Source organism: Globicephala melas, chromosome 8 (assembly GCF_963455315.2).
Source record: "Globicephala melas chromosome 8, mGloMel1.2, whole genome shotgun sequence".
NCBI lineage: Eukaryota > Metazoa > Chordata > Mammalia > Artiodactyla > Delphinidae > Globicephala > Globicephala melas.
Window position 1 is genome coordinate 54,834,328 of NC_083321.1, and position 21,849 is coordinate 54,856,176.

The 21,849-nt window shown below is 37.9% G+C and overlaps 1 protein-coding gene across 2 annotated transcripts in view; it reads right to left on the bottom strand.

The window, feature by feature from the left end:
• The window catches only part of INTS4 (integrator complex subunit 4), a 134,463-nt gene that overhangs the window by 85,925 nt on the left and 26,689 nt on the right, over positions 1–21,849 (bottom strand). For both annotated transcript variants that reach the window (XM_060303761.2, XM_030835971.3), the window contains 2 exons: positions 2,847–3,032; positions 2,173–2,223 (listed from right to left, as the gene is read on the bottom strand). In XM_060303761.2, coding sequence (XP_060159744.1) covers positions 2,173–2,223; positions 2,847–3,032 — 237 coding nt within the window. The remainder of the gene's footprint in view (positions 1–2,172; positions 2,224–2,846; positions 3,033–21,849) is intronic.

The following is a 21,849-nucleotide window of genomic DNA, read 5'->3' on the forward strand; positions in this document are numbered from 1 at the left end:
TCTTCCTGGACCAAGGCTCGAACCCGTGTCTCCTGCATTGGCAGGCAGATTCTTATCCACTGCGCCACCAGAGAAGCCCCAAGGCAGCTTTTCTTAACCTTTTCCTCGGGACTTCTATCCTACTACCAGCTATAAGGCGACCTGTTTATCTGACAAAAATCAAGGTTCTCAGGCACAAACCCACTCAGCTACTCCACACCAGTTATAAATTCATTTATTCCTGTATTTTCCCACCCCTTGTTTTCTCAATATCTGAGGGAAAAGGGTCCTTTCTAGTTCCTAATCCTTCTACTTTTGCTATGGATCCCATCACTTCCTCACATGACCATCCCTTACCATCCTCCAAAATAGATCCTCTTTGTGATTCTCTATGATAGCATCCTATTGATTTACCTCACAGCAGTACTCATATGCTATAACTGTGTTTGCTTATTTGTTAATTGCCTGTCTTACCTATGACAATGTGAAGGGCATGGGTCCTATCTATTATAACATGCTTGGCATTATACAGCCAGCATTAGGTACTCACTAACATTTGCTGGATGAATCAGCTCATGAATCTGATTTTCTGCCTCAAGGAACTTACTCCAGCATTTATTCCCCTTTGTCTCTTCTATCATAACACTAGCTCTCCCTTCAACATATAAACATACTTAGCAACTGTCTTTAATATACAGGAAACAAAAACAAAAACAACCCTTAATCCTATGCCCCCTTCTACCAACTTCTACCCCACTTTCCTATCATAGTCAAGTTAATTTAAAGTATAGTCATAGTCAATAGACTTTAAATGCCTCACCTCAAAAGACCCTGATCTGGCTTCCCCCAGTCCCAGCACTCCACTGAAATTGCTCTCTTTAAACTCACTAGTGACCACTTTGTTGCTAAGTCCCATGACCAGATTTCAGTGCTATCCTAAATGACCTTTCACCAGCATTTGACACTGCTGACTATGAGAATGCCCTCTTGCCTTTTCTGGAATATATTCTTCCTCCTCCTCCATCAAGCTGCTCCTCAGTTCCATTCTAGGGCTCCTTTCTTAAACGTTGGACCTCACCCCTGGCTCCATCCTCATCACTTCCAATCTTCTTACTCTCCCTGGGTATCCCCATGACCCCTAGATATTGATGGCTCCAAATATCCACCTCCAGCTCTGATCTTTCCTGAGTTCCAGACCTGGAATTCTCCTCATAAGTATCCCATCAACCCTTCAAACTCAAGATAATCAAAATGAACTCATTATAGTAACTAATTCTACCTCATATTTCAAATCCTCCCCCATCATTCCATCCTCACTCCCTTGAGGTCCACAGCATTGCTTGCCTAACCAACTGACACAGTCTTATGTCACTAAACATCTGAATCATCGGACTAACTCTTTTTCCTTTGAGTCCTTACTCTACAAGTTTCCTTTAATTATTTGGTTTCCCACACAGTTTTCCTATAGGTCACACCAACATAACCATTCTGAACTCATTCTACTTCATTTGTAAAAGAACGTACTTGGTTTACACATCAGTCATAGGGGTTAGGCTAATTATCCTCTTCCTCTAAAAGCTAAAACCACTGTCAGTAGGCTAACAAAAACTGGTCTCTGAGCGTGGATTTAGATTCCTTGTCTCTAGATACATCCATTTGTTCTACAAGAATAAATGTAAGGGCTTTTGGTTAGGCACTCGGTCAGCTTCTCCTAATGATACTATAATTTCATTGTGCTTTTCCTTACCAATGCTATAACAATCATGTGATATCTTTTCATATGATCCCATGGTCTTGGTCATCCTCCTCCATAAATACTCCAGTTTCCCAAGTGTGGTGCCCTGAATTGACTTCAGGTTTGAAGTCAATTTCAGTCAACCAAACAGAGATCAACAAGACTACCATTCTCCTTACTCTGAACACTACACTTCTCTTTGTATACTCTGGCATTCATACTGAGCTACCTAAATCCTCCCAAATGTCCTCCTCACATGCACTAGTGCTATTCATTACATATTCCCCATTCTCTTCTTAGAATGTATGCTTTGGATACAACTGCACATTCATCACAACCTGCCACTGTTAGCCAGCTGAAGCTCTATGTTTTCAAATTCTGACCACCAGCGTGCCACCCTCCCAGTTTCACGATTTCTCCACCTCCCTCCTCTTCTAGACAGCAATCATTTAAGGTACCTGAGTATAAATTGTTTGGTATAATTTCAGTCCTCTTTCATGGAGCTGCAACTAGATAATAAAGACACAGTTTAAGTATTCTGAAAAAAAAAATCAATATTTCCAATGTCTCCCCACAATCTCATATATTTTTCCCCATTATATCACATTAACATGGTTCCCTCTGGCCAAAATCAGTGCTATATAAATAAGAAACCTGGACTTTTCAGTAGAAACACTCAAACACTTAATGAATCTAACCCATGGACTGTCCCAAGGGGATGTCAGAAAAAATACGAAATAATGATAAGGAGGCTGAGGAAGAAATAGTTAGCACCATCTCCCCCTAAAGAGCAACCCTCCCCCATAACTTTCACCTATACTTCTGAAATACAAAGGTATAACCTGTACCTACTGTACTATAATACCAAGTAACATCTCTCCCATGGACCTGGGATACAAGTTGTACCTTCCATGTTTCAGAAATGCAGGTGAAAGCTACCAAACAAGCCCAAAGATAAGCAACTGTTGTAAAGGAATGTGTGCCTTTGAGTTCTGTGATGCCACCAACACCTTCCTGAAAGTGTGCATAAAGTATACCCTGGGGGGGATTCACTATGTATCCAAGGTGGCATTAGCCATTAACTTAAAAAAAAAAAAAAGTATCTCCATTTAGTTTCCATGATCACGTTTACCATGGCTTTTATAGCTGCTGTTCTGACACGTGGGTCCTGGTCACTGAAGTAATCCCCTATAATCTTCTGGACGTCTCTGACAGCTAGGCCTTCTGCATCTTTTGTGACACTTTTCTCCAAAGAACCCAGATTACCAAGTAATTGCAGGCACTTATTTCTTACACCATGTGAGGTATCTGTCAGGTGCTACAAAAAGAAAAGAGAGAACAAAAGGACATGATTAAGGTATCTTAAAAATAAACAAAAACACAGAAACAAAAGCACTGAATCAACTTTAGGAATGACTTCAAACACTACATTCTCACTAGTCTGTCTAGTCTCATGGGTTTGTTGTTGTTGTTGTTTTTTGTTTTTTTGGCCATGCTGTGTGGCTTGTGGGATCTTAGTTCCCCAACCAGGGATTGAACCCAGGCGCTGGCAGTGAAAGTGCCTAATCCTAACCACTGGACGGCCAAGGAATTCCCTTCATGTTTTTTGAGTATGTGTCTTCCAAAAAGAATCATGAGTCCTTAGAAAACAAGACTCCCATTTATTCAACATTATACTCCCAACAGCAAGCACCTGGCCTTGTAAAGACTAGGTACTTTAAAAGTGACCCCTTTAATTGCATTTTATTTACTATCAAATCTAAAAACAGAAGAAAAATTCATAAATTTTCAAATTTTTAATATTCATACAGAAATATGCAAAAATATTAAATGTACAGCTCGATGAATTTTCACAAAAAACACACCAATAAGAAGCACCCAGATAAGGAAGTAAAAGATGATCAACTCTCCCAGTAACTACTCTACCACCATCAAAAACAGCCACCATCAGGCTTCATCCTCCCCAGCAGGAAGCTAGGCCCTTCCTCTTGGGAGCTGCTGTAGTATCCTCTCAGGCATCAAATTGTACTGCAATGTCTTGTTTTCACAAGTCCATCTCCTTTAAGACTGTGCTCCTGGGCTTCCCTGGTGGTGTAGTGGTTAAAAATCCACCTGCCAGTGCAGGGGACACAGGTTCAATCCCTAGTCCAGGAAGATACCACATGGTGCAGAGCAACTAAGCCCATGCGCCACAACTACTGAGCCCATGCACCACAACTACTGTAGCCCACACGCCTAGAGCCTGTGCTCCACAACAAGAGAAGCCACCTCAATGAAAAGCCCGCGTTTCTCAACGCGGGATTAAGCTGAGCTTGCCGCAACTAGAGAAAGCCCATGTGCAGCAACGAAGACCCAATGCAGCCAAAAAAAGAAAAAAAAGACTGTGCTCCTTTCAGAATCTTTTATACGTTGAGCACAGAGTACAGAGACTAAATATGGATTATAAAGGGCCTTCTTTTGGGGGTTCTTAGGAGAACTGAAAGTAAATTAATTTAAATTAAGTGCATGCAAAGCATCTGCAGTGTTATGAGAATTCCATAAACATTAGCAGCTATTGTTACTATTACGATTATTATTAATAATAAAATTTGCTTCCTTCCACCTAAAAAATAAAATAAAATAAAAAGCCACCATCACCAAAGCAATCTTGAGAAAAAAGAACAAACCTGGAGGAATCATGCTCCCTGTCTTTAGACTATACTACAAAGCTACCATGATCAAAACAGTATGTTAATGGCACAAAAACAGACACACAGGACTTCCCTGGTGGCTCAGTGGTTAAGAATCTGCCTGCCAATGCAGGGAACACAGGTTTGAGCCCTGGTCTGGGAATATCCCACATGCCACAGAGCAAATAAGCCCATACACCACAACTACTGAGCCTGCGCTCCAGAGCCCGCAAGCCACAACTACTGAGCCCGTGTACCACAACTACTGAAGCCCGCATGCCTAGAGCCCATGCTCCGCAACAAGAGAAGCCACCGTAATGAGAAGCCCACGCACCGCAACAAAGAGCAGCCCCCACTTGCCAAAACTAGAGAAAGCCCGTGTGCAGCAACAAAGACCCAACACAGCCAAAAATAAATAAATAAACAAATTTTTAAAAAGACAGACACACAGATCAATGGAACAGAAGAGAGAGCCAAGAAATGAACCCACACACTTATGGTCAATTAATCTACAACAAAGGAGGAAAGAATATACAATGGGGAAAAGACAGTCCCTTTGATAAGTGGTGCTGGGGAAACTCTACAGCTACATGTAAAAGTATGAATTAGAACATTTTCTCATACCATATACAAAAGTAAACCCAAAATGGATTAAAGACCTAACTGTGGGACTTCCCTGGTGGTCTAGTGGTAAAGAATCCACCTTCCAATGCAGGGGACGCAGGTTCAATCCCTGGTCGGGGAACTAAGATCCCACATGCTGCAGGGCAACTAAGCCCGCATGCCACAACTACTGAGCCCATGTGCCTCAACTAGAGTCCTTGAGCTACAAACTACAGAGCCCACGCGCTCTGTAGCCCGCACGCCACAACTAGAGAGAGAAAAACCCACACGCCACAACTAGGGAGAAGCCTGCACACCACAATGAAGAGCCTGCATGCCACAATGAAGATCCTGTGTGCCTCAACTAAGACCCAACGCAGCCAAAAAAAAAAAAAAAAAAGACCTAAATGTAAGATTAGAAACCATAAAACTCCCAGAAGAAAACATAGGCAGAACACTCTTTGACATAAATCACAGAAATATTTTTTTGGCTCTCTCTCCTAAGGCAAAGGAAACAAAAGCAAAAATAAACAAATGGGACCTAATTAAACTTAAAAGCTTTTGCACAGCAAAGGAAACCACTGACAAAAAAGACAACCTAGTGCATCGGAGAAAATATTTGCAAATTACATGACCAATACGGGGTTAATATTCCAAACATATAGACAGCTCATATACCTCAATATCAAAAAAACCCAAACAACCTGATTACAAATTAGGCAGAAGACCTGAACATTTTTCCAAAGACATACAAATGGCCAAGAGGCACATGAAAAGATGCTCAACATCGCTAATCATCAGAGACATGCAAATCAAAACTACAATGAGACATCATCTAGCACCTGTCAGAATGGCAATCATTAAAAAGAACACAAATAACAAATGTTGGCAAAGATGTGGATAAAGGGGAACGCTTATACACTGTTGGTGGGAATGAAAATTGGTGCAGCCTCTATGGAAAACAGTATGGGGTTCCTCAAAAAATTAAAAATAGAACTACCATATCATCCAGCAATTCCACTTCTGGGTATATATCTGAAGAAAACAAAAACACTGCTTGGAAAAGATACATGCACCCAATGTTTACAGCAGCATTATTTACAATAGCCAAGATATGGAAGCAACCCAAGTGTCCGTCAACAGATAAATGGATAAAAAGATGTGGTGTATGTGTATACACACACACACACACACACACAATGGAATACTACTCAACCATAAAAAAAATGAAATTTTGCCATTTGCAACAACACAGATGGATCTGGAGGGTATTATGCTTAGTGAAATAAGTCACACAGAGAAAGACAAATACTGGGTGTTATCACTTATAATGGAATCTAAAAAAATAAAACAAACAAATGAATATTACAAAACAGAAACAGACTCACAGATATAGAGAGGAAACTAGTGGTTACCAGTGGGAAGAGGAAGAGGAGTAAAATAGGAGTAGGGGATTAAGATGTACAAACTACTATGTATAAAATATGTAAGCTACAAGGATATATTGTACAGCACAGGATTATAGCCAATATTTCATAATAATTTTAAATACAGTATAACCTATAAAAATACTAAATCACTGTGTTGTACACCTGAAACATATAATACTGTAAATCAACTATACTTCAACAAAAAATAGGCATTATCTTGACTTCTAACATATATTTTGTCTAGTTTTCTACTTTATAAAATCAAATAGTGTCTGGCTTCCTTTGCTTAATATTATGTTGGTGAGAACCGCCCATAGTATGGCATTATAGCAATGGTTTATTCATTCTCATTACTGGACAGTATTCCATTTGTGTACACACCATAATCCATTTATCCTTTCTACTGCTGACAGATATTTGGGTTATTTCCAGTTTGGGGCTGTTCTAAATAATGCTCTCTGCTTATTCTTGAATGTGGCTTTTGGTATACATGTTCACATTTCTGCTGAATATACAGTAAGAAGTGAAATTGCTGGGTCACAGGACATGTATATGTTCAGCTTAAGATGAGACTGCCAAATAGTATTCCAAAGTGGTTGTACTAATTGAACTTATTTACACTCCCACCAGTGATATGTAAATGTTCCAGATATGCCACATCTTTGTCGACCCTTAGTACTGTCAATCTTTTTCATTTTGGCACTTCTCACCATCATTTTTAACAAATTTTCAGTTATCTCTCAATCCTAGTCCACTGCTACTGAAATAGGCTATTTGCATAATGCAATAACAGGAACTGAAAATACTTTAATGAAATGACTAATTTAAGGGCTGGGCAAGAAATATGTAAGAAGAACCTGGGACACCTTGTGCCAAAAAGCAAGGAAATATCAAGGACTAATTGAGTCCAGATCAAAAGGACACAGAAGCCAATCTGTAGGGGTTCCCACTGTCAACATATATATGACACCAAAAGGAAGCAATCAAATCCAGAATGTAGGACATAAACAAGACCAATGATCCAGTTTCTTCAATAAATCTGTGGCAATTAAAGGAAAAACAAAAGAGGCCACTGTTACTGATTAAAAGAAATTCAAGAGACTATCCAAAGGTAATACATGCTAATCCAAAAAAAAAAAAAAACCAACTACAAAAAGATATTTATTGCAATTAAAAAAATTTTAATATGAACTGGTATGAGATGATATGGAATAACTGATAGTAACTGCATCATGGCTATATTAAAAACATATCAGTTATTATCAGTTAGAGACATACTTAACTATTTATAATTTAAATAACATGTCTGGGATTTCCTTAAAAATATTACAGCAGACTACAACAAAAAGTGGAAGGAAAAAACATGAAAAAGATTACAAAGCATAAATAATTGTCAAATTTACACCAAAAACTGGAAAGAATAAGTAAATTTGAAAATTTCCATATTATAAAGTATATATAGATTGAAAAAAAAAGACCTAGCTTCAAATTTCAGCTCTGACTCTATATATGTAACATTGATCAAGCAACTGGACCTCTTAGGGTCTCACTTTCCTCATTTATAAAGAAGGAACAATAATATCTGCCCTACCTAACTTACAGGTGTATCATAAGGCTCAAATAAGAATATAAATGTTAAAAAAAAACTTTATAGACTATAAAGCATAATATGACTATTAGCTATTATTACTATAATCTAAAATAATGAGATTACTGCATGTAAAATTGTCAATACAAAAGAGTATCTTCAGATATTCCCTTCAAGTTCACAAAATAGTATCTTTGGATATTCCCTTCAAGTTCAAATTTTCCAGGATTTTCTACCCATAAATGAAATCACTGATTGAAATCACACAAGTTTCCCTCTTGCTCACTCTAACACTGGGACATACAGTCTCTGAAAGTACCCTCAGTAATCACCCATCTCTCTCCTTGTGCCTTCACCAATTCCCTATTTTATAGGATGATAATGATTAAGTGATATGTCTAATAACGCAAAGATAACCTAGTGGAACAGTTGATACTGGAATCCAAGGCTCCTGACACTCCATCTAGAGCTCTTTTCCCTATCCAGCTTCATAAATAAATAATGTCATGATTTCTAAAACTTTGCTTACTATGTTCAGAGTTGGGCATTTGAACCTTAAATACTTAAAAGCTCTACAATACCTGTTTTCTTTACATACACTTATATTGCTACTCCCAAGTATCACTATTCTCCAGCCATGACAAACTGCTTGGGTTTCTAATTACTGCCTGATAAACACAGTGATGCTAAATTAATACCCCCTTCTTTTAATCATCTTTATTGGAATACAATTGCTTTACAATGGTGTGTTAGTTTCTACTGTATAAAAAAGTGAATCAGCTATACATATACATATATCCCCATATCTCCTCCCTCTTGTATCTCCCTCCCACCCTCCCTATCCCACCCCTCAAGGTGGTCACAAAGCACTGAGCTGATCTCCCTGTGCCATGCAGCTGCTTCCTACTAGCTATCTATTTTATATTTGGTAGTATATATAAGTCCATGCCACTCTCTCACTTTGTCCCAGCTTACCCTTCCCCCAGCCTTGTCCTCAAGTGCCTTCTCTAAATCTGCATCTTTATTCCTGTCCTGCCCCAAGGTTCTTCAGAACCTTTTTTTTTTTTTTAGATTCCATGTATATGTGTTAGCATACGGTATTTGTTTTTCTCTTTCTGACTTCACTCTGTATGACAAACTCTAGGTGCATCCACCTCACTACAAATAGTTCAAGTTCATTTCTTTTTATGGCTGAGTAATATTCCATTGTATATACGTGTCACATCTTCTTTATCCATTCATCTCTTGATGGACACGTAGGTTGCTTCCATGTCCTGCCTATTGTAAATAGAGCTGCAGTGAACATTGTGATACATGACCCTTTTTGAATTATGGTTTTTTCAGGAACACCCAATTCTTATGATTAGCAAACCAGGCCACTGACACTTTGTGGAAGTAACATACACACATTCACACATATACAAAACTGAACAGGAAGATACATCAAATAAGTAAATATATTAAGGATAATACTATCTAAGAAAGAAGTTACAAATACTAGAAAAACACTGTCAAGTAAACACTATAGTGTTGGGTTTGACTTACAAGGAGAGATGAGAACATGATTTTTCTTACATACAGATATAGAAATAAAAATACAGATATATATGTTTGTATATGATATATATAGACATTACATTAGAATATATATATCTAATATATATATATGTGTATGTATCTCTGCTAGCTCTCTCCACTGAGAGGGCCCAAGAGTAGCAACACCTCAACAGCAACGAGCACACTTAGTACCCAGAACTTGGTTTCAAAATACATTTCGCCACTAAGAGGAAGCAGGGCTTCTTGGAGAAAAGCTCATTCCAGGGGTAGACTAGAGAAAGTACAAGGTGGGCCTGAAATATTTTATTGTGCCAGAAAGAAATGACGCATTAAAAAAATATACAGTTGACCCTTGAACAACATGGTTTGAACTGAGTGGGTCCACTTATACACAGTTTTTTTTCAATAGCAAATACTACAGTACTACACAGTTCGTGGATGGTTGAATTGTGGATGTAGCACTGTGGATACAAAGGAAGTGGGTATACTGAGGAACTGCATATATGGAGGGTCAACTATAAGTTAAATGTGAATTTCTGACTATTCAAAGTGTCAGTGCCCCTAACCCCCAAGCTGATAAAGGGGTAACTGAAAAGTCAAAAGGACATAGAAGCCAGCCTGAAGGGGTTCCCACCTGGCAAAATCAGGGAACTTGAACAAGATGAATAATGACAGTAATAGATTATAACATTGAATAAACAAGAAATCTGAGTCCATAACTGATATAAATAAATAAATTGAAAGTTGGAGGACAATTTACATAGTTTCAAAGTAGTAGTACCATGCCACAAAATACTTATTCATTTCAAAAAGAAAGAGTAATTTTATAGTGAAGAAATCTGACAGACAACACCTTAACCAAGTGATCAAAGTAAACATCATCACCAATGGGAACAAATCAAAATGGTGTACCGCCTAATAGGATACAATGAGAACAGAACAGCATCAAGTCTGTGATATTCGTGCCAAAGGTGGAAAACTTGAATCTAATCATGAGAAAATATCAGACAAACCCAAATTCAGGAATATTCTACAAAATTACTGTCCTATAATTTTCAGAAGTGTCAAGTTAATGAAATGAAGTGAAGACTGAAGAATTATTCCAAATTGAAAAAGACTGGGGCTCCCCTGGTGGCGCACTGGTTAAGAATCAGCCTGCCAATGCAGGGGACCTGGGTTCGAGCCCTGGTCCAGGAAGATCCCACATGACCCGGAGCAACTAAGGCCATGCGACACAACTAGTGAAGCCCACGCACCTAGAGCAGTGCTCTGCAACAAGAGACGCCACCGCAATGAGAATCCCGCGCACCACAAAGAAGAGTAGCCCCTGCTCGCCTCAACTAAAGAAAGCCTGAGCACAGCAATGAAGACCCAATGCAGACAAAGAAAAAATATTAAAAGCAGCAAGGGAAAAACAACAAATCACATACAAGGGAATCCCCATAAGGTTAACAGCTGATCTTTCAGCAGAAACTCTGCAAGCCAGAAGGGAGTAGCAGGACATATTTAAAATGATGAAATGGATAAACCTACAACCAAGATTACTCTACCCCCTACAACCAAGATTACTCTACCCAGCAAGGACCTCATTCAGATTCGACAGAGAAATTAAAACCTTCACAGACAAGCAAAAGCTAAGAGAATTCAGCACTACCAAACCAGCTTTACAACAAATGCTAAAGGAACTTCTCTAGGCAGGAAACACAACAGAAAGAAAAAACCTACAATAACAAACCCAAAACAATTAAGAAAATGGTAATAGGAACATACATATCAATAACTACCTTAAATGTAAATGGATTAAATGCTCCAAACAAAAGACACAGACTGGCTGAATGGATACAAAAACAACACCCGTATATATGCTATCTACAAGAGACCCACTTCAGACCTAGGGACACATACACACTGAAAGTGAGGGGATAGAAAAATATATTCCATGCAAATGGAAATAAAAAGAAAGCTGGAGTAGCAATTCTCATATCAGACAAAGTACACTTTAAAATAAAGACTATTACAAGAGACAAAGAAAAACACTCCATAATGATCAAGGGATCAATCAAAGAAGAAGATATAACAATTATAAATATATATGCACCCAACATAGGAGCACCTCAGTACATAAGGCAGTGTTAACAGCCATAAAAAGGGAAATTGACAGTAACACAATCATATAGGGGACTTTAACACCCCACTTTCACCAATGGACAGATCACCCAAAATGAAAATAAATAAGAAAACACAAGCTTTGAATAATACATTAAACAAGATGGACTTAACTGATATTTATAGGACATTCCATCCAAAAACAACACAATACACTTTCTTCTCAAATGCTCATGGAACATTCTACAGGATAGATCATATCCTGGGTCACAAATTAAGCCCTGGTAAATTTAAGAAAACTGAAGTCATATCAAGTATCTTTTCCAACCACAACGCCATGAGACTAGATATCAATTACAGGAAAAAAACTGTAAAAAATACAAACACAGGGAGGCTAAACAATACACTACTAAATAACCAAGAGATCACTGAAGAAATCAAAGAGAAATCAAAAAATAACTAGAAACAAATGACAATGAAAACACGACAACCCAAAACCTATGGGAAGAAGCAAAAGGAATTCTAAGAGGGAAGTTTACAGCAATAAAATCCCACCTCAAGAAACAAGAAACATCTCAAATAAACAACCTAACCTTACACCTAAAGCAATTAGAGAAAGAAGAAAAAAAATCCCCCAAGTTAGCAGAAGGAAAGAAATCATAAAGATCAAATCAGAAAGAAATAAAAAAGAAATGAAGGAAACAATAATAAAGATCAATAAAACTAAAAGCTACTTCTTTGAGAAGATAAACAAAATTGATAAACCTTTAGCAAGACTCATCAAGAAAAAAAGAGAGAAGACTCAAATCAATAGAATTAGAAATGAAAAAGGAGAAGTAACAACTGACACTGGAGAAATACAAAAGATCATGAGAGATTACTATAAGCAACTCTATGCCAATAAAATGGACAACCTGGAAGAAATGGACAAATTCTTAGAAATGCACAACCTGCCAAGACTGAATCAGGAAGAAACAGAAAATATGAACAGACCAATCACAAGCACTGAAATTGAAACTGTGATTAAAAATCTTCCAACAAACAAAAGGCCAGGACCAGATGGCTTCACAGGCAAATTCTATCAAACATTTAGAGAAGAGCTAACACCTATCCTTCTCAAACTCTTCCAAAATATAGCAGAGGGAGGAACACTCCCAAACTCATTCTACGAGGCCACCATCACCCTGATATCAAAACCAGACAAGGATGTCACAAAGAAAGAAAACTACAGGCCAATATCACTGATGAACATAGATGCAAAAATCCTCAACAAAATACTAGGAAACAGAATCCAACAGCACATTAAAAGGATCATACACCATGATCAAGTGGGGTTTATCCCAGGAATGCAAGGATTCTTCAATATACGCAAATCAATCAATGTGATACACCATATTAACAAAATGAAGAAGAAAAAATATATGGTCAATTCAATAGATGCAGAGAAAGCTTTTGACAAAATTCAACACCATTTATGATAAAAACCCTCCAGAAAGTAGGCATAGAGGGAACTTTCCTCAACATAACAAAGGCCATATATGACAAACCCACAGCCAACATCATCCTCAATGGTGAAAAACTGAAAGCATTTCCACTAAGATCAGGAACAAGACAAGGCTGCCCACTCTCACCACTCTTACTCAACATAGTTTTGGAAGTTTTAGCCACAGCAATCAGAGAAGAAAAGGAAATAAAAGGAATCCAAATTGGAAAAGAAGAAGTAAAGCTGTCACTGTTTGCAGATGACATGATACTATACATAGAGAAACCTAAAGATGCTACCAGAGAACTACTAGAGCTAATCAATGAATTTGGTAAAGTAGCAGGATACAAAATTAATGCACAGAAATCTCTGGCATGCCTAAACACTAATGATGCAAAATCTGAAAGTGAAATCAAGAAAACATTCCCATTTACCATTGCAACAAAAAGAATAAAATATCTAGGAATAAACCTACCTAAGGAGACAAAAGACCTGTATGCAGAAAATTATAAGACACTGATGAAAGAAATTAAAGATGATACAAATAGATGGAGAGATATACCAAGTTCTTGGATTGGAAGAATCAACATTGTGAAAATGACTCTACTACCCAAAGCAATCTACAGATTCAGTGCAATCCCTATCTAACTACCAATGGAATTTTTCACAGAACTAGAACAAAAAATTTCACAATTTGTATGGAAACACAAAAGACCCCAAAGAGCTAAAGCAATCTTGAGAATGAAAAACGGAGCTGGAGGAATCAGGCTCCCTGACTTCAGACTATACTACAAAGCTACAGTAATCAAGACAGTATGGTACTGGCACAAAAATAGAAAGGTAGATCAATGGAACAGGATAGAAAGCCCAGAGATAAACCCACACACATATGGTCACCTTATCTTTGATAAAGGAGGCAGGAATGTACAGTGGAGAAAGGACAGACTCTTCAATAGGCGGTGCTGGGAAAACTGGACAGTTACATATAAAAGTATGAGATTAGATCACTCCCTAACACCATACACAAAAATAAGCTCAAAATGGATTAAAGACCTAAATGTAAGGCCAGAAACTCTCAAACTCTTAGAGGAAAACATAGAACACTCTATGACATAAATCACAGCAAGATCCTTTCTGACCCACCTCCTTGAGAAATGGAATTAAAAACAAAAATAAACAAATGGGACCTAATGAAACTTTAAAGCTTTTGCACAGCAAAGGAAACCATAAACAAGACCAAAAGACAACCCTCAGAATGGGAGAAAATATTTGCAAATGAAGCAACTGACAAAGGATTAAGCTCCAAAATTTACAAGCAGCTCATGCAGCTCAATAACAAAAAAACAAACAACCCAATCCAAAAATGGGCAGAAGACCTAAATAGACATTTTTCCAAAGAAGATATACAGACTGCCAACAAACACATGAAAGAATGCTCAAAATCATTAATCATTAGAGAAATGCAAATCAAAACTACAATGACATATCATCTCACACCAGTCAGAATGGCCATCATCAAAAAATCTAGAAACAATAAATGCTGGAGAGGGTGTGGAGACAAGGGAACACTCTTGCACTGCTGGTGGGAATGTGAATTGGTACAGCCACTATGGAGAACAGTATGGAGGTTCCTTAAAAAACTACAAATAGAACTACCATACAACCCAGCAATCCCACTACTGGGCATATACCCTGAGAAAACCATAATTCAAAAAGAGTCATGTACCAAATGTTCATTGCAGCTCTATTTACAATGGCCAGGAGATGGAAATAACCTAAGTGTCCATCATCAGATGAATGGAGAAAGAAGATGTGGCACATATATACAATGGAATATTACTCAGCCATAAAAAGAAACGAAATTGAGCTATTTGTAATGAGGTGGATGGACCTAGAGTCTGTCATACAGAGTGAAGTTAAGTCAGAAAGAGAAAGACAAATACCGTATGCTAATACATACATATGGAATTTAAGAAAAAAAAATGTCATGAAGAGCCTAGCGGTAAGACAGGAATAAAGACACAGACCTACTAGAGAATGGACTTGAGGATATGGGGAGGGGGAAGGGTAAGCTGTGACAAAGCGAGAGTGGCATGGACATATATACACTGCCAAACGTAAAATAGATAGCTAGTGGGAAGCAGCTGCATAGCACAGGGAGATCAGCTCGGTGCTCTGTGATCACCTAGAGGGGTGGGATGGGGGGGTGGGATGGGGGAGTGGGAGGGAGACGCAAGAGGGAGGAATATATGGGGATGCATGTATATGTACAGCGGATTCACTTTGTTATAAAGCAGAAACTAACACACCATTGTGAAGCAATTATACTCCAATAAAGATGTTAAAAAAAAGACCCAATGCAACCAAAAATAAGATAAAATTTTAAAATAAATAAATATATACAATTTATGGATAAATAAATATACAGTATTGGGGAATAAAAGACCGAACGCCGCCAAAAAAAAAATCAATTAATTAATTAATTTTTTTAAAAAAAGAAAATGACTGATGAGATATGTTGACAATCAATGCAAGATGTGATTCTGAACTGGATTCTTTTCCTATAAAGGACATTGGAATAAATACTGAAATTTGAATGAGGTTTGAGGATTAAATGGTAATATATTGATGTTAGTGTCCTGATTTTGATGGTCATATTGAGGTTATGAAGGAGAGTATCTTTGTTTATAGGAAACACAAACTGAAGTATTGAAGAGTAATGGGGCACCATGTTAGCAACTTACTCTAAAATGGTTCACAAGAAAAGAAAGTTCTTTATTACTGTGCTTGCAATTTTTCTTCAAGTTTGAGAGTTTGTTTTTGTTTTTTTTTTAAGGCCACACCACATGGCTTGGGGGATCTTAGTTCCCTGACCAGGGATTGAATCCGGGCCCTCGGCACTGAAAGCACCAAGTCCTAACCACTGGACCACCAGAGAATTCCCAAGTTAGAGACTGTTTTGAAAAATGAAAGTTTAGGGCTTCCCTGGTGGCGCAGTGGTTGAGAGTCCGCCTGCTGATGCAGGGGACGCAGGTTTGTGCCCCGGTCCGGGAGGATCCCATGTGCCACGGAGCGGCTGGGCCCATGAGCCATGGCCGCTGAGCCTGCGCGTCCCGAGCCTGTGCTCCGCAACGGGAGAGGCCACCACAGTGAGAGGCCCACGTACCGCAAAAAAAAAGAAAGTTTAAATATACACAAAAAAGAATAAACTAACCATACTGTTTCATAAACATTTGAAAAATATTATATTATCCATAAGAATAAGTGTACTTTAAGACCATAAAAAGGGGGTAGGTATAGCAGACGCATACCCACACAGGTGCAAAGAATGCCTGGAGGAGGTGTAGGAGGCTTTGCAAAGAAAGTGGATTTCATAACTTGTTTCCCCTCTTGTTTGAGAGGCAAAGAAACACAGTGGAATGAACACAGACTGGATCCAGACCTAGGTCTGATTGTTGGAGCTGCCACTTAGTATCTATGTGGTCTTCACTAAGCCCCTTAAGTTTTTAGAAATCCTTACTTTGTAATAATAGGAATAATATCCCCTACCATGAAGTTTTATGGTGAGTGGATTAAAATGAATTCATTTAATAATTATTGTATGTAAAATCAGCTAATAGTGTCCCAGATATAATAGACATTCAGTAAGTACAAATGCCTAGCATAGTGCCTGGCACTTGGCATGTACTTTTTTTTTTACATCTTTATTGGAGTATAATTGCTTTACAATGGTGTGTTAGTTTCTGCTTTATAACAAAGTGAATCAGTTATACATATACATATGTTCCCATATCTCTTCCCTCTTGTGTCTCCCTCCCTCCCACCCTCCCTATCCCACCCCTCTAGGTGGTCAAAAAGCACCGAGCTGATCTCCCTGTGCTATGCGGCTGCTTCCCAATATATCTATTTTACGTTTGGTAGTGTATATATGTCCATGCCACTCTCTCACTTTGTCACAGCTTACCCTTTTGGCATGTACTTTTTTTTTTTTTTTTTTGCGGTACGTGGGCCTCCCACTGTTGTGGCCTCTCCCGTTGCAGAACACAGGCTCCGGATGCACAGGCTCACGGACCCAGCCGCTCCGCGGCATGTGGGATCTTCCTGGACCAGGGCACGAACCCGCGTCCCCTGCATCGGCAGGTGGACTCTCAACCACTGTGCCACCAGGAAAGCCCTGGCGTGTACTTTTTAAGAAACAACCTGCTTAAGAAGAGAAGGGAAACAGGTGGGGAAAAGAAGGACAGGCAGTGGCAAAAAAGAGAAAACAGAGAAGGGTCAGAGGTAAAAGTGGGCCAGCTGGATGAAACAGCCCTGCTGATCTGGAACACACAAGCATAAACTTTCCAGTGATAGCTGTTTAATAAGAGGGCAGTCTGTCAGGAAAGGTACTAAGCACCTGTTAATGGTTCACATCAGAATGCTCCAAGGGGAAATTCCTGAACTAAATGGACCTGAACTTTCTGTGTGAAGCTATGTTCTGTGTGAAGTTAGACTAGGCAGGTAGGTTTACTTAGAGGAGAGAACAAAGGAAACCTGGAGAGAAAGCTCAGGTGCAGAGGGTGGGGCTCTCAGAGAGGTATTGTCTCCTTATAAAAATGTCTCAATCAAGCATTTTAGATCAGAGTTAGTTCATGCCTCCAAGTTATTTAAGCTACAGAAATGTGAAACATATACTTTTAAGTGATCACAATGTCATGTATAGTAAGGGCTCAAAATTATCCAACAAAATAACACACTGAAACTGAGAAGTTAAGAGAAATTTCCAGATATGAAGCTGACAATGACTCTCTGTCAGAGTTAATACAGCAAAGTTGTTCTTTTTTTTTAAACTATTTTTATTTAGTATGGAAGCATCATTTGTCATAACTAAACTGTTAACTGAACCACCAGCCCCTGGAAGACTAGTGCAATTGTTACAAATACTTTATTTGATTTTCAAACAAATTAAAACATTCTAGTTCCTATTAAGGTAACCAAGGCAACACGGATTCATAACCAGCCTATTACTGCACACTGAATGTTAGCCCAAAAGAGATCATAAGTCTAAATCACACCCTCAGGGCAGCAATTACAGTTTTATGATGTCCTTCCCCCACATGTCACTACTTACATCACGGCTATCATCACTAATAGCTGCCTAGTGTCTGCTCTGCAGATGATGCTATTTTGGTGTTATACCCAGGCCATTAAAGTGCCATCATTTCTCTATTAATGGAGTGAGTAAGCAATCCACATCCCTGATAATAAGAGCAATCCACGTCAAAAATAAAATAAGCTAAACCAATCAGTTTAAAACTATTGCTACAGGAAAAAAAATCAATGATTAAGTATATCAAGAAAATCTAAGACTGAGGTTAAATAAGACAAGAATACCTTACTGACTCACTCAGTTTCAATATGGATATTTTTTTCTTTTTTGGGAGGGGGAGGGAGGCAGCACACTGCACGGCTTGTGGGATTTTAGGGCCCCGACCAGAGATTGAACCCCGGCCACGTCACTGACAGCACTAAGTCCTAACCACTGGACCGCCAATTCCCATCAATATGGATTCCCATCAATATGGATTGTTTTTAAGCACAGATAAAAATTCAGTGTACAATAAAAAAAAAAAAAAATTCAGTGTACTTAGCAATGGAAATGATTCTAACAGACAACCTCTCCTAACAAACAACACATAATATCTGTTTATCAAATTTGATAAATGTTAAAATGCTGTATGTTTCTATCTTTTGTTAAATGTTATCAAATTTGATAAATGTTAAAATGCTGTATGTTTCTATCTTTTGCCTTAAGAGCTTGATGTTTTGATACTTTTGCCACAGAATTAAAGGAACAGAAAAGAAACAGAATGGAAGAGAAGGTGAGATGGAAACAGAAAAACAAAGAATTAAACTAGGCTCTAAGGAAGCCATATAAGCAAAAATGACAAGATATTTATTTTTCTAGAAAAATCTTCACAGATAGGAAAGAAAGCAGAAGACCTCTAATTTCAGTTGTGTGAATCCTATACAAGAAAAGACTGAGTAATTTCCTGGCCAAATCTAAATCTCATCATCTCTCAAATGAAGACTAGCTGTACAATGTACCTCAAAGGATTACTAACAGGATAAAATGAGATGAATTTTGAAACGTTAAGAGTACCCAAAAGCATGACTTTGTTCCTACTGTGAAACAAAAAATATGGCAGATTCACATCTTACATTTTAAAAATATATAAAGGAACAATATGAACTTCAAAAAAATAATAAGGATAAAGGACTTCCCTGCTGGTCCAGGGGTTAAGAATCCGCCTTCCAATGCAGGGGACGTGGTTCAATCCCTGGTCGGGGAACTAAGATCCCACACGCCGTCAGGCAACTAAGCCCGTGTGCCACAACTACCGAGCCCCACGCTCCTTTTCTTTTCTGTCAGGTCAGCGGAAACAGCCTCTTTTCACTTCTGATTCTAATAATTTGAGCCTTCTTTTCCTCCTTTCCAAAACTAAAGGTTTATCAATTTTGTTGATTTTCAAATAACAAGCTTTTGGTTCTCTGATTTTTCTCTAATGTTTTTCTACTCTTGATTTCATTAATTTCTCCTCTAGTTTTTCGTATTTCCTTCCTTCTGCATGCCTTATATTTAGTGTGCTCTTCTTTATACAGCGTCTTAAGGTGGAAGGTTAGGGTACTGGTATGAGGGCTTTCTTCTTTTTTACTATAGACACTACTTGCTATAAATTTCCCTCTCAGCATTGCATTAGATGCAGCCCAGTTTTGGTATGTTGTGTCTTCATTTTCACTCATCTCAAAGTATTTTCTAATTTCCCTACTGATTTCTTCTTTGACCCATTGGTTAAATAGGAGTATGTTGTTTAATTTCCACGTATTTGTGCTTTTCCTAATTTTTTTCTGTTACTCATCCAATTTCATTCCATTGTAGTTGAAAAATATACTTTGCATTATTTCTATCAAAAGAGTGAACGTTATTGTATGTGAATCATATCTGTATGGCACACTGTATGGCAAAAATCACAGACAAAATAGCACTAGGCAATAGAAACAGTAACTGTAGCTATGAATCATAGTCTTTATTTATGCGAATTTGCAAAAACTTGTGACAGATATGCCATTTCCAGGTAGTTCAAATTTTTACCCTATTACAAATGGTGAAGAAATGCACAAAAACTCCATATGAGAATCTGGAAAACATGAAAAGCTCATTCTCAAGAGAGGCAAATGAAGAACAAATATGAGGTCTCACTAGTAATTTTTTAAAAAGGAAATTAAAAAAAATGAAACTCCATTTTCCTCCTACCAAATTAACAGGTTTATCTCTTGTTTAAATCTTAATCTCTTGTTTAATATCCAATGTTAGAAAAACAGGTGAAATTAGGCACTCTCATATACTGTTGATGGGCATATAAACTGGAATACTTCGGAAAACAATTTGGCAAAAGTATCAAAAGCCTTACAAAAAACTCTAAATGCTTTCATCTAGTAATTCTACTGTAACAATCTATGTTTAGGAAATAACCCTAAATACAGAAAATACTTTAGACTAATCACATTCACTGTACTATTATTTACAATTTTAAAAAATGGCTACAATATAAATGTCCAATAATAGGAGAATAGTTAGGACAAACTATGGTTTAATTACTGGACAAAATATCATGCAACTATTAAAAATATTTATAAAACATTCACAATATAAGGAAAATACTTTTGTTACGTTAGTGAAAAAGCAAAATTGAACATAGAATATGATTACAGCTACATGTGTAAAAAGAAAAGCAATCGGGCTTCCCTGGTGGCGCAGTGGTTGACAGTCTGCCTGCCAATGCAGGAGACACGGGTTCGTGCCCTGGTCCGGGAGGATCGCACATGCCGCGAAGCGGCTGGGCCCGTGAGCCATGGCCGCGGAGCCTGCACTCCGCGACAGGAGAGGCCACAACAGTGAGGGGCTCCCGTACCACAAAAAAAGAAAAAAAAAAGCAATCAATCTGTATACAGAAAAAAAATTCAGAAAGCATACATCAAAAGACCAATAATAATGGTTGCCTTTATAATGGTTGAGTGTAGTTCTTTCTTTATACTTTTTAGTATCTTTCCAAAGTTCCATGAGAATAAATTTTTATAATAAAAGGTTTATTCAAAACAAATTTAAGAAACTGTTACTTCTAGCAGAACAATCCACTGAGTACAACACCTCTCTCACAAGCAAAACCTCCCAGGTATATATATACTCTCACATGGGAGATACACTTACTCTCTCAAACACATAATTCCTAGTTTTTTCCACTTAACCTTTTAATACTGTACTTCTCAAAGTGTTCTGGGTTTGTTTATTGTTGTCATTGTTTATTAAGATAAATGAAATACTCTTTCCTGGGGTTCAGAAATGGCTTTCTAATTCCATGAATGTAACCCTTCCACAATTCAAACATATGTCTCCTTATATTCTCAAAATAAATTTACCAAAAAGATTAAAACTAAAGACAATTGTCAGAACACTCTGACAGAAATCACAGCAAGATCCTTTTTGACCCACCTCCTAGAGAAATGGAAATAAAAACAAAAATAAACAACTGGGACCTAATGAAACTTTAAAGCTTTTGCACAGCAAAGGAAACCATAAACAAGACCAAAAGACAACCCTCAGAATGGGAGAAAATATTTGCAAACGAAGCAACTGACAAAGGATTACTCTCCAAAATATA